The sequence below is a fragment of the Plecotus auritus genome, assembly GCF_963455305.1.
Source record: "Plecotus auritus genome assembly, chromosome: 10".
In the NCBI taxonomy this organism is placed as follows: Eukaryota; Metazoa; Chordata; class Mammalia; order Chiroptera; family Vespertilionidae; genus Plecotus; species Plecotus auritus.
The window spans coordinates 13,608,588-13,622,163 of record NC_137785.1 but is presented as its reverse complement, the minus strand read 5'-3'; the positions used below and the strand labels follow the sequence as shown (position 1 = coordinate 13,622,163).

At 53.5% G+C, this 13,576-nt stretch overlaps 2 protein-coding genes across 5 annotated transcripts in view; one reads left to right on the top strand and one right to left on the bottom strand.

Moving 5' to 3' along the window:
• The window catches only part of STRN4 (striatin 4), a 28,293-nt gene extending 27,607 nt beyond the window's left edge, over nucleotides 1-686 (bottom strand). For both annotated transcript variants that reach the window (XM_080645889.1, XM_080645890.1), the window contains exon 1: nucleotides 380-686. In XM_080645889.1, the coding sequence (XP_080502015.1) occupies nucleotides 380-667 (288 nt within the window). In that variant the 5' untranslated portion in view covers nucleotides 668-686. The remainder of the gene's footprint in view (nucleotides 1-379) is intronic.
• Nucleotides 272-9,958, top strand: FKRP (fukutin related protein). Of its 3 annotated transcripts, none has more exons than XM_080645892.1 (3): nucleotides 272-329; nucleotides 1,834-1,895; nucleotides 6,390-9,958. In XM_080645892.1, exon 3 carries the CDS (start codon nucleotides 6,429-6,431, stop codon nucleotides 7,914-7,916), a length of 1,488 nt encoding a protein of 495 aa, XP_080502018.1. In that variant the 5' UTR covers nucleotides 272-329; nucleotides 1,834-1,895; nucleotides 6,390-6,428; the 3' UTR covers nucleotides 7,917-9,958. The 3 variants fall into 3 exon arrangements, with proteins under 3 accessions (XP_080502018.1, XP_080502020.1, XP_080502019.1); XM_080645894.1 differs by having other exon boundaries at nucleotides 279-329; nucleotides 1,842-1,895; XM_080645893.1 differs by having other exon boundaries at nucleotides 282-329; nucleotides 1,837-1,895.
• Nucleotides 9,959-13,576: the final 3,618 nt, after the last annotated feature.

Here is a 13,576-nt window from a genome sequence, read left to right as displayed (position 1 = left end):
GCACTCGCGGCTGAGTTCTCCTGGGCCCCTCCAGGCCCCGAGGGCACTCAGGACCCGCCACTGGTCCGCTCACTCCCGCGGCCACTTACAGCGGGTCTGGTCCCGGCGCCCCTTCCCTCCGCCGGCCGCGGCCGGGCCCTCCCGCCCCTGGGCCCACGCCCGCCTCAAGGAGCCTCGGTGCCCCCGGGACCCACTCGGACGGCCCCCCACTCCCGCTGCGGGCCGGTCGCGGTCCCCGCCCGCCGCCTCCCCCCCCCCCAGCGGCCGTCCCGGCGGCCATTGCTCCAAGATGGCGGCGGCGGCGGCGGCGGCGGCGGCGGCGGCGGCGGGTAAGGCCGGGCCGGGCCGGGTGGGGGTCGAGGGTCTGGGGGGCGCTCACCTGCAGCTCGGCGCGCTCGGCCTCCCAGCGGGCCTTCTCCGCTTCGAAGCGCGCCCACTCATGCTGGATAAAGTGCAGGATCCCGGGCAAGCTCAGGGGCTCCGGCCCCGCCGTCGGCCCCGGGCTGCCCCCACCGCCGCCGCCCCCCTTAGCGGCCGGGCCGGGACCGGGAGCGGGGGCAGAGACCGGGACTACGCCCGTCGGGCCGGGGCCCGCACCGGAGCCGAGCGGGCGGCAGGAGGAGGAGGCGGCGGCGGCGACGGCGGCGGCCGCTCGCTCCTCCATCATGGAGGCCCCGGGCCGGCCCGCGCGCCCGCTGTGCCTCGCGCGCCTGCGCGGCCGCGCCAACCCCCCGCGCGCGCGCTCGGCGGGGGCTGGGGGCGGGGACGGGGACGCGGCCGGGCGCGCGCCTCGCCCACCCGGGTGGACTCCGAAGGCTCGCGCACGGGTGGGCGGGAAGGGGGTACGCGCCCCGAGGAGGGAAAGCGGGACTTTGGGGAGGAGGCGCTTTCTGCCCCCCTCCTCACGCTTAGCCCCAGAAAGAAAGGTTCTAAACCTCTCCAGACCCAATATCACTCTCCGTGATAAAGGGCGACCACCATGGGTGGTTTCAGCCATGGCCCCATCCTCCCTGATCCTGGCCCAGGTTGGTTGCCTTGGTAACTCCTCCCCAGCCTACAACACAAACAGCTTCTCCTCTCCTCTTTTGTGATTAGGGGGCCCCAAACCTCTCCTGTCCCTACACCAGGAGGAGGTTGCTAAGGTAATCTAAGTCCCTGGTGGTCCTTCTGACCCTACCCGCATTGGTTACTATGGCAACCTCAACTAGCACTCAGGTAGAAAGGACCTCAGCCCCAAGGACACTGATTACTGAGGGAAACACCTCTTTCCCAACCACCCTCCTAACCACTCAGTTGGCATTACCATGGTAACCATCTCCCCTCCTTTCCCATGGTGGGAGGTCCATGGACCAAACCAACCAGGTATTTTTATTTAGAGGAGAAGATGCTCGGCTGAGGAGTAGTTGCTATGGTTACAGGCCCTGACCCTCCCCAGGGAGGCAAGACAGGCAAGGCTAAGTCCTGGTTACTATGGTAACAGAGGCAGTCTCCCTTCCAGTGACCCTAGGAACCAGACCCAGGAAGGTAGGAGACGTTTTTAGGATTGTCTCAGGATGGAGTGTGTCTAGGGAAGTGGGTGTCATAGTAACAGCTTCTATCACTTCCACCCCTACCTATCTGGACACAGTCCTGAGATAGGGATGGTTATAGGTTGCTATGATAACTGACATCCTTCCCACCCATTCCTGAGATGCTCCAGGTAGTGTCTGAACTTATTAGGACTTCAAGAAAAATGATTCCCTGGCCTCATTGCCATTATTATAGGTAAGATGAAATTGTGCTCTACTATGCAAAATTGGTTGATTTGGTATTTTCTGGTTCTCCTTCCCTCAGCAGCGCAGCTGAGCAAGGCTGAAACCGCCCCCCTGAAGCTCCCCCAGCCTGCAACGTAGGAGGTAAGAAGTCTCTCAGTATCACCAGTACTCACGTGGACACTGCCCTTTCCTTGTCCCCAAAGACTTTCACACATACCCTCTTTACCCATTGCATTCCCATTCTACAGATGCAGCAACTGAGGCTCAGGCCAGATCAGAGCTCAGACCAGGTGAGCCCAGGCCTGAAGTGATCTGCTTACACTGTTTTGTGGGGAATGGAGAGACAAAGTCTCATCTTGTCTTCTCCTCCCCTAGCTACTTTTTCTATAGCAAGCCTCTTGTTTTTGTCTGCCACGCCCCTGCTGGTTTCTTTCCCCTTTGGGCTATTGTTTTCCTACCTTACCTCTGGAGGGCCTGCTCAGTGACTACCCGGTTCATCCCCTGTCCCTGAAACGCAAGGTCTGGCACAGAGGACACTCCATAAGTAGCTTTGTTGAGGTGGTGAGTTGCATTCATTAATGTGCCATATTTGAAAGCACTGGTCAGGTTAGAGCCAGGGAAGGCTCATGGAAGGTAGGCCCAAGAGAGACAGAATTGGTTGCATTAAAGCACAACTCTGGAGCCAGCTTCTTTTTTCAAAAATATATATTTTTTATTATTGATTTCAGAGAGGAAGGAAGAGGGAGAGAGAGGTAGGAACATCAATGATGAGAGAGAATCATTGATCGGTTGCCTCCTGCACACACCACACTGGGGATCGAGCCCAAAACCCAGGCATGTGCCCTAACCGGGAATTGAACCGTGACCTCCTGGCTCATAGGTCGATGCTCAACCACTGGCCCATGCAGGCCAGGCTGGAGCCAGCTTCTTGGGTCAAATCCTGGGTCCGTCACTTTCCAGCTGTGTGACCTTGAGCAGGTGACTTCACCTCTCTGTGCTTCAGTTTCTTCATCTTTAAATGTGATCATAACTTAAAGATTAAACAAGTTAATATGTGTAAAGTACTTAGAACAGGGTCTGGCACATCCGGAGCATCTTGAATATTCAGACCTGCAAAAGTCATAATTTCATCCACCTTGCCTCAGTGAAGGGGTTTTGAACCCTTACAGTTCAAGAAGCCGAAACCTGATCTTACAAAGGTACTAGAGGATTCCTTTCTCCTTCCTCGTTGGTCCCCTCACCCAATAGGTGGTACCTCCTCATCAAGCCATCCTACCCTCTGGTCTCTGAGGACCCAGTTTCTGTCCTCTGTTCTGCTGGGTACTTCCTGGCCCAGAAGCAGCCATACAGAGCATGGACGGTGGAGAACTGAGTTCTGGTCCCTGTATCCTTTAAGTCTCTGAGCCACAGATTCCCTATCTGAACAGTTGGAGTCACTTGATCAGTGCACCCCTATTAATTGAGCACTTGCTAGGTGCCAGACACTGAGCTGTGCTCTGGGCATACAGCAGGGAACAAAACAGACAAAATAATAAACAAGATAAGTAAAAATCTATGTGATAACTACCAGGGGAGAAAAGTAACTCAGGGATGGGGTAGAGAAAGTATGTGGGTGACAGGGAGATGCCTTTTTTAAATTTTAATTTAAAAAAAAAACACTTTTTTGGGGGGGGGGTGCATTTTTAAATAGGGTAGCCAAAGAAAGGGCTCACTGGTCAGGTGACATCTGTGCAAAGACCTGCAGGCCATGGGGTGGAGTCAGGTGGATACCTTCGGGGGAGAGCATCGGGCAGAGGGAACAGGCGGTGCTGCGGCAGGACTGGCCCCGGTTTATTTGAAGCATGGCATTTGATGGATTTGACGGAGCGAGTGGAAGAAGACGGGTGATTCTCCTTAGGAGCCACAGTGAAGGCTTTCCTTCAAGTGATTTTAAGCCACGAAAGGATTTGAACAGACGCAGGACAGGATCTAACTCAGGCTCTGGCAGGATCTCTCTGGTCTCTGAGTGACGAACAGATGGTAGGGGACCAGGGTGGAGTGAGGATGTTCTCTCTAGAAGGTTCTAAAAGCAATGCCTGTGCTTGCGTGTACCTAAGCTCTGAGACTCTAAGATGTTTAAGACTCTGAAGATTCTGTGTTCCAAAGTTTCCTTCCGCCCACATAATGAGCTCCATGAGGTCATGGGTGTTGCGTGTCTGTGTGTTGGGTGTCCACTGCTGTGTCCCCAGTACCTAGAGCAGTGCCTGGCATGTATAGGAGTTGCACAAGTAGCTGTTGAAGGACTGAAGGAAGGAGGGACCCGCCTCAGGTCCAGAGGCAATGCCAAGATTCTAAAAGTTAAGAAGTCACTCTTAAAGTGCAACTCAGATTCTTAGGTAACATCTAAGTTGGGTCAGAAAAGGGCAAGCAGGTCTGGGATGGGTGGAGAGGGGTGGGAGGACATTCCTGGTAGGAGAGACGGGAAGACCAGCGCAGGGCCCCCGGCGCAGGGCCGCTGTGCAGAGTTTGGCTCCAGGGACCTGAAGGAGCTTTACAGACACAAACCCTGACCCTGGCCATCATTTTCTCACCTCGTGCATTTTCAGTGCCCAGCCGTGTGCTAGGAACACACCGTGGTAATGGAGACAGCCCTGGCTCTACCCTCCTGGGTCCAGTGGGGCACACAGACTCATCCCCAGACAGTGCCGAACCAGAACAGGCAGGGCTGGGATGGGGGAGCCCAGAGGGGACTTCTGAGCCAGGCTGGGGTTCAGGAAAGGCTTCCTGGAGGAGGAGCCATTTGAGCTGTGTCCTGAAGCATAAGTAGGAGTTCTCCAGCAGAAAACAGGCACAGGGAAAGGGGTGTTTGAGAGGAGACTCTCCTAGGCAGGAGGAACAGAATATGAAAAGGCTTAGAAATAAGACCTCTTTGAAGAAAAGCCCCAGGAGGCTTAGGCATAGGGTTTGAGGAGGCGTGGTCAGAGAAGGCGCTGGAATGGGGGGTGGGCCAGGGCCAGGGCCAGGTCGCTGGAGGCCTTGTGGGATGTTGGAAGAAAGGTAAACTTTCTCCCTAGAGCAGTGAGGAGCCTCTGAGCAGGGAGGAAGAGGTCACATTTGTGCTTTTAGAAGACCTCTCTGGCTGCCACAAGGAGGGGACTTGGTCAGGAGACTGGGGATTTGGGTGGACCCCAGTTGAGGGGGGAATTGTGGAAATGAGGAAGGGTCAGAAGTGTTTAGGAGCTAGGAAGATTAGCGGATTAGCTGGGTTGCCGGTGTCTCCCTCCCTGGGAGGAGAAGAAAGCTATAAAAATCCATGGGGACTTTTTTTTTAAGTGTCTGCTGAGAACCCAGAGAGTTAGTTACACCTCCGCTACTGGAGACCAGCCAAAACTTCAAGTTATCCAGGGGCCAGGGAGACAGCGCCATCTGGGGGTTGCTTAGGAGTGTGGCCAATGAATGGGGAGTCCTAAGACTGGCAGCCTTTTTCAATGCAGCCCATTCCATTTAAAACAAAAACATTTTTTAAAAATATATTTTATTGATTTTTTACAGAGAGGAATGGAGAGGGATAGAGAGTTAGAAACATCGATGAGAGAGAAACATTAATCAGCTGCCTCCTGCACACTCCCCACTGGGTATATGCCTGCAACCAAGGCACATGCCCTTGACCAGAATCGAACCTGGGATCCTTGAGTCCGCAGGCCGACGCTCTATCCACTGAGCCAAACCGGCCAGGGCAAAACAAAACCATTTTTATTGTGATAAGACACACATAAAACTCATCATCTTAGCAATTTGTAAGCCTATGGTTCAGTAGTATTAAGTATATTCGCATTTTAGGCAAACAATCTCCAGAACTATTTCATCGTGCAAAACTGCAACTCTAAACCCATTAAACAACTCTCCATTTCCCCCTCCTGCCAGCCCCTGGCAGCCACCATTCTACTTCTCATTTCTGTTAAAAAAAACGAGTGGCCAACATACAAATTGGGATAATTCTGATTTAAGGAAACATTTCTAACTTGTCTTGTCAAACTAAAACAAGCTGGCTGGCCATCCGGAAAGAGATGAGGGGTTGGCAGGATTTGAGGAAGTGAGAAGGGGAGGGACTTGAGGGCCCAGGCTGAGGGCATCACCCTGGAGCCAGGGGTGGGGTATGGAAGGGACAGGAGAGATCAGGGGTGGCTTCCTGGAGGAAGGAGTGGTAGAGCAGAAAGTACAAGCTGGGCTTGGGGATGGGGTCTGGGGTCTTTATAACTGAACCCAAATATGAACGAGAAGTTAACAATGAATAGAAGGGTGGGATCGAACAAGGACGAAGGGAAGGTGACACATTTGATAAAAACTCAGTACCTAATGGGTACCTGGCTCTGTGCTGAGTGGCCTTGGGGACCCAGCAGTGACCAAGACAGGCTCCCCCTGGGTCTCACAAGTGGGAGGACAGATGGGTTCCTATGTGGCAATGACTTAGAATGGTGGGGCTGGGGGAGAGGGGAAAGCGGGGGGCGGGGCGCTGAAGGGAGGGCGGGCTTCCTGGAGGAGGGGAGGTCAGAGCTGAAACCAAATAAGAAAAAGGCTGGAAGGAAGGGCAAGGCTCAGGCTGCAGGGGTTGCTGACAACCAGCTCTAGCCTCCCCTTTCCTTCCCACCTCCCCAGGAAGTCGCGGAGGCCCAGCTAGGGCCTGACTTCAGCCCCATGCGGCTCACCCGCTGCCAGGCTGTCCTGGCAGCCGCCATTACCGTCAACCTCCTGGTCCTCTTCTATGTCTCGTGGCTGCAGCAACAGCCCAGGAACGGCCGGACCCGGGGACCCCGCCGTGGAACCGCCGCCGGCCCCCACGTCACCGTCCTGGTGCGAGAGTTTGAGGCCTTTGACCACGCGGTGCCCGAGCTTGTGGACTCTTTCCTGCAGCAGGACCCAGCCCAGCCCGTGGTGGTGGCGGCCGACGCGCTCCCCTACCCGCCCCTGGCCCTGCCCCGCCTCCCCAACGTCCACCTGGCACTGCTTCAGCCCGCCCTGGACCAGCCTGCTGCGGCCTCGCGCCCCGAGACCTACGTGGCCACTGAGTACGTGGCCCTGGTGCCCGACGGAGCCAGGGCCGAGACCCCAGGCCAGCTGGAGCGCATGGCGGAGGTGCTCCGGGCCGGAGGTGCGCGCCTGGTGGCCGCCCGGGTGGCCTCGGCCAACCCTGCGCGCTGCCTGGCCCTGAACGTCAGCCTGCGGGAGTGGACCGCGCGCTATGGCCCCGCACCCTCCGCGCCCCGCTGCGACGCCCTGGAAGGGGACGCCGTGGTGCTCCTGCGCACGCGCGACCTCTTCAACCTCTCGGCGCCACTGGCCCGGCCGGTGGGCACCAGCCTCTTCCTGCAGACGGCCCTGCGTGGCTGGGCGGTGCAGCTGCTGGACGTGACCTTCCCGGCGGCGCGCCAGCCCCCGCTGACCACTGCCCACGCGCGCTGGAAGGCGGAGCGCGAGGGGCGAGCGCGGCGGGCTGCGCTGCTGCGGGCGCTGGGCATCCGCCTGGTGAGCTGGGAGGGAGGGCGCCTCGAATGGTTCGGTTGCAGCAAAGAGACACCGCGCTGCTTCGGGACGGTGGTGGGTGACACGCCGTCCTACCTGTACGAGGGCCGCTGGACGCCCCCGTGCTGCCTGCGCGCGCTGCGGGAGACCGCCCGCTACGTGGTGGGCGTGCTGGAAGCTGCGGGCGTGCGCTACTGGCTGGAGGGCGGCTCGCTGCTGGGGGCGGCCCGCCACGGGGACATCATCCCGTGGGACTACGATGTGGACCTGGGCATCTACCTCGAGGACGTGGGCAATTGCGAGCAGCTGCGGGGGGCCGAGGCTGGCTCCGTGGTGGACGAGCGCGGCTTCGTGTGGGAGAAGGCCATCGAGGGCGACTTCTTCCGCGTGCAGTACAGCGAGAGCAACCACCTGCACGTGGACCTGTGGCCCTTCTACCCCCGCAACGGGGTCATGACCAAGGACACGTGGCTGGACCACCGGCAGGATGTGGAGTTCCCCGAACACTTCCTGCAGCCTCTCGTGCCCCTGCCCTTCGCCGGCTTCATGGCACAGGCGCCCAACAACTACCGCCGCTTCCTGGAGCTCAAGTTCGGCCCCGGGGTCATCGAGAACCCGGAGTATCCCAACCCGGCCCTCCTGAGTTTGGCGGGAAGCAGCTGAAGCCCTGACTCCCACGCCTGGGGCCAGGGGAACCGCCCTTTGTTGGACGGGCCAGCGCTGCCCTGCTGGGCCTAGGACATCAAAGTCGTGCCCTGGGCCCCAGAGCTGGGACAGTTTTGGAACGAGGAAGAGTGTAGGTTCTGAGGCCAGGCCGTTGGGATTCAAACCCTGTTAAGTGGCCCTGGGCCAGTGTCCCGGTTCCTCTGTTCCTTAGTTCCCTCCAGGATTCCGTGAGCGCTGCTGTCTCCGCTCATGACGAGTCCCCAGGACACTTGGTTGCTGGGGTTGCTTCTACCACTAGAGGGCGCCTTTGTCCTATCATGGGGCCCAGGACTTTCTGTTCACAGCTTTGACATCTGTTGAGCCTTTGGGCTTCTAAGCCTGGCCAGACAGTATGACCATCTCCCCTTCTTCCAAAATGCGACTCGCTTCCCTCCTGGGAGAGCCCTGCGAGGTGCCTGCTGCCCTCAACCCCATCTTGCAGAGGAGGAAACAGGCTCAGGGCGCTGAGGGGTGACCGGCTGTGGTTAAGAGTGGGGTTCTGGATCCGAGCCCCACTCCTTCTTAACTGTTACCTCATTGTTTGAGCTTTCTGCACCTGTTTGCCTGCTTGCAAGGCAGGGAAACAATAATCGTAGCTCACATCTACTAAGCACTTACTGAGTATCAGGCATTGTTCTCAGTGTTCCACACAGATTAACTGATTCATCCCTCTCCTCAGCCCTCCCAAGCGAGAGCTGCTAGTATTTCCTCCTGACAGACAGGACACTGAGGCCAAAATGGTGAAGTCACTTGGCAAAGGCCAGACAGCTTGGCAAGTGGCACAGTGGGACCTTGAACCCAGGCTGTCAGTCTGGAGCCCACACTGAAGGGGCCCGTGTGCCCTGCTCGACTACTGGTACCCAAGAGGCCCTCTTCTCACGTAGCAGGGACAGCGATGGCTACCTTCCTTTTGTGGTCATGCATCTAAGAGTAAATGCTGTTTGGGCATGTGACCTGGCATGTGCATTTATCAATGATATCCAGGTGCTACTATCATTCTGTATATCAGTAATAAGGGTTAAATTATTTCATTTTCAAAGTCAATATAGAAGTTTTGTTGACTTGCCTCATCCCAACCACTTGGTCCGCACACCCTCTGGGTGTGTGCACCTGGCTTTTGAAACCACAGACTCCTAAGTGGGAGAGCCCTGGGTTCAAACCCCAGCGCTGCTGCTTCCTCCCGCTGGGAACCAGGGCCTCCGAGACTCTGCCTCTCTGTACCTCTGCTTGGCACCTGGGAAATGGGGGTGATGAGCATGCTCGCCCCACAGGGGTGCAGTGAGGCAGTTGATGGGTAAAAGGGTCAGGAGTCAGGGCTGGGTTTGGATCCTGGTGTGGCCAACTACTGTCTCTCTGACCTTAGGCAAGTCACTGCCCCTCTGACCCTATAGATCAGGTGAGTGAAGCCCTCACAGAAGGAGGCTTCGCACACCAGCAAGAAAAGACAAATGCCAATTTGGCCCAGTCTCCTAAGGCTCAGATGTCAACGCCTGGCTTCTTAGAACGCAGCCTCTGTCTTGAGCCTCTCAACATACAAGCAGCTCACGAAGAAACAGTGGGGTTCCCATCCATGGAACATTCTGGAAACATGGTGGTGATTTGGCGGTTACTTGTGGTTGGGCAGTGCTCTTGGCCCTTGGAAGACAGAGCCCAGGCGTGGAGGATGTCTTACAGGCAGGGCACCTGCACACCATGAAGCAATGTCCCTTGTCACATACTGTTTTCAAATGTGTGTTTATTGACTGGTTTTAGAGAGAGAGGAAGAAACATCAGGGTGTTGTTCCATTTATCTATGCAGTCACTGGTTGATTCTCGTATGTGCCCTGACCGGGTATCAAACCGGAAACGTTGGTGTATTGGGACGACACTTTAACCAGCTAAGCTGCCCAGCCAGAGCTCACATACTGTCCTCAAATGTCCCCTTGGACATTCATGAAGTGCGGGTGATGTTCAAGATATTTTGCAACTGGTATGGTAACATAAATTAATATATAAATCAATATACGCATCCATTTTTTGTTTTTATGTATTTATTGGTTTGGTTTTTTTTTTTTAGAGGGAGAGGTGAAGGGGGAGGAGAGAAACATCAATTTGTTGTTTTACTTATTTATGCCTTCATTGGTTGATTCCTGTATGTGCCCTGACCGGGGATCGAACCCACAAGCTTGATGTGTCGGGACAACATTCTAACCAACCAAGCTCTCCAGTCAGAGCGTGCATCAAATTTTTAAATATTTTTTTTAATTCTCAGAATAATCATCAAAATGATCTATCTATAGATTCATATTTCTTTAAGTTATGAGCAAAGAACATAAGTTGAAGCTCAACGCATTTTTAACTTAATTTTATTTCATTTAGAAATTGTTGGTGTGATTTCTTGATTGACACAGCTAAATATATGTATACTCATCAAACAACATTATACACACACACACATACATATTGCTATATATAATCTTGCCTTAGCTGTGATTTGATAAGGGAATCACATCAAATGCTTCTAGCAACGTCCCATAAAATTGCAAATTAGGTGACTTAAGATTTCAATAGATAAAAAATTTCTCTTAGTATCAACCATACTGGTGTTTTCACTGTTCCAGAACAGCAGTTACATTTAAAACTTTTCTAGCCCTTATAATACAGTCTGATAGTTTTGTCTCGTCAATATTATCTTTATTACCAACTAAGTAATTATATGATAGAAAACCCATCACAACAATGAACTTGAACTAATGAATTGCTATTACAACTTGTCATTATTGCATTTTACTGATTCTCGATTGCTCTCTTACCATTAATCAGCCAGAAGTATTTCAGTATTTTAACCAGCACATCATACTAGCGCATACTAAGTAAATATTGGCCTTACTTGTAAAGCCTGGTTAATAATTCTCTGAGCCCAGAACCTAACTGTCTCTTCCTGCAAACTCAAAAGTGCTTTTTGTAAGGTGTTAACAGGTTCTGAATTTTCCAGGAAGTGCAGATCCATGTAAAATGAGGGAAGCTTATATTGTGTTTTGTTCAAAACTTGGCCAAAGATTGTCAACAAGTTCAGAAAAATCACATTCGCACGGCTCTTGGCAGTTAGACACCAAGACCACGTGTTTCCAGCCGTGTTGGGAGCTGCCTTCGCTGCAGGTGTAAACATCTGGCTACCTCCGTGGGCTCTGGGGATGTGCTTTCCCAATGGAAATGCATAGTATAAATTTCTGCCCTTTTATTTCTCCATTTACTTACACTTCCGGCCATATGACATTGTTTTTAAAATCGTGTGCAGGTGGGTTGGTTATATCATCTATGAACTTTATTTCAGGAGAGCCAAGACTTTCCCAGAGCTGACATTCAAGCCAGCACATGCACTGTTGTGGCCAAGCAGGTGGTTTAAGCACAAAAACATTCCATTATGGATTATTAACCCATTGGCAGATGATCACTGCCATGCGTCCCCTATTGTTACCCTCCTGGACCTCCCCCTGACCCAGCAGCCAAGGGATTCACACGGGGCACAGGAGGAGGGATGGGGTCTGCGTCCCAGATGCTGTTGGAGGGGACAATGCTTTTACTAAGTTGTAACTATTGTGTGTATTGCCCTGGGCATTACAAAATCCATGCTCTGAACAGTGGATGGCATGCAGAGACCTGTGATCAAATGCACCTTTATACACAATAGCCCCCAAGTGGAAGCCACCCCATGTCCATTAACAGATAGTACATCATCTAGGCACAGGCATACTCCTCCGCAATTAAAATAAAAAGGATGAACCGCTGACCCCATGCAAAAACAATCTCAAAAGCATCGCTCAGTAAAAGAAGCCAGACGCAAAAAGCTACCTGCCACGTCCGCTGTGAAACTCTAATCCTCAGTGACCCGGATCAGTGGTTGCCTGGGCCTGGGGGCGGACGCGGGCAAGACTGCAAAGGAGCACGGGGAGGTTTGGGGGGGTGGGGACATGGGGACGTGATGTATCTTGGTGGTGGTGGTGGTGGATTTTCACCCGTGTATACATCTGTCAAACCTCATCCGATTGTCTGCTTGAATGGATGCCGTTTATTGTATGTAACTTATACCTCAACAAGGTTGACCCACAAAATGGGGCGGGGGGGGGGGGGGGGGAGAGGCCAACAGGCCTGGAAGCATTGATCCGTCGCCAGGAGAGATCAAGCTGGGTCATTTCCCTGTGCTGCTTGACCCCCAGAACGCCACTCTTGAGTCTGGAGCCCAGGCCCAAGCTCTATCCAGGGCCAGCCTGAGCCCTCCCTCCGAAGCCAGGCTCCTTGGACGGAGCAAGAGGGCTGCCCCATCCCTGGCCAGGTGGCTCACTTGGTTAGAGTGTGGTGCCGATATGCCAAGGTTGTGGCATTGATCCCTGGTCAGGGCACATGCTAGAATCAACCAATGAATGCATGAATACGTAGAACAACAAATCGATGTTTCTCTAAAATAATTTTTTACATATTTTTTTAATTGATTTCAGAGAGGAAGAGATAAGAAACATCAACAATGAGAGAGAATCATCCATCAGCTGCCTCCTGTACTCCCCACACTGGGGATTGAGCCTGCAACCCGGTCATGTGCCCTGACCAGGAATTGAACCGTGACCGCCTGGTTCATAGGTCGACACTCCACCACTGAGCCACACCAGCCGGGCTCTCTATAATCGTTTTCTTCTTCTTAAAAGAGGGCTGTCCCAATAATAACAGAGGATTGGGCAATGGAAAAAGGGAGAGGGAGGTGAGTCTGGCCTAGGGAGTGGCCTCAAGGTGCTTTTTCTTCTCTTATGCAACCTTCACCTTCGGGTGTGGCAGAACAGCCATTGTCACCAGAGGGAAACGCAGCCCGGATTGCCCAAGGTCCCAGAGCTGGCAGGTAGCAGACAAGGGATCCGAACCAGCCTCTTGTAGCCAGGCAGCTCTGTAGCTGGGGCCCAGCTCATTCATCCTGCAGACTGACTGAGTGCCCACTACGCGCCAGGTCCTGTGCTGTGCTCTGGGCAGACAGCAGGGAACAGGCCTGAGGCCCCTCCCTCCTGGAGCGCACATGCCAGCGGGGACCAAGTCTGGGAGCCACCTGAGGCCCTGTCTACACCGAAGAGGCAGGAGATGGTTTCAATCTTTCTATGTGACCTTAGATTATCGTTTTAGGCAAACTGATGGCATGTACTCGGGTCATTGTAAAAATGGAACAGAAAAAGGTGGCTAGTTTGCTGGAACTTGGTCATTACATATCCTTTGTACACACACATATTGTGTATGTAGATAGTATATGCAATATATTGCATATTTAGGTATGTACCTCTTTATTTTTTTCTTTATTGATTAAGGTATTACATATGTGTCCTTATTCTCCAATTACCCCCACCCCCCTGTTGTCTGTGTCCATTGATTAGGCTTATATGCATGCATATAAGTCCTTTGGTTGATCTCTCCCTCTTACCCCCACCCTCCCCTATCTTCCCTGAGGTTTGATGTTCTGATTGATGTTTCTCTCTCTCTGGATCTATTTTTGTTCATCAGTTTATGGGTATGTACCTCTTTAAACAGGCATCCCACATAATGTAAACTTCATCCTCCAAAAAACATTAAATAGAAAATTTGAGGATAAACAATTTTAAGCAGGG

What these genes read in the sequence shown, in the direction of transcription:
- FKRP (XM_080645892.1), top strand. Translation starts at nt 6,429, where the DNA reads ATGCGGCTCACCCGCTGCCAGGCTGTCCTGGCAGCCGCCATTACCGTC.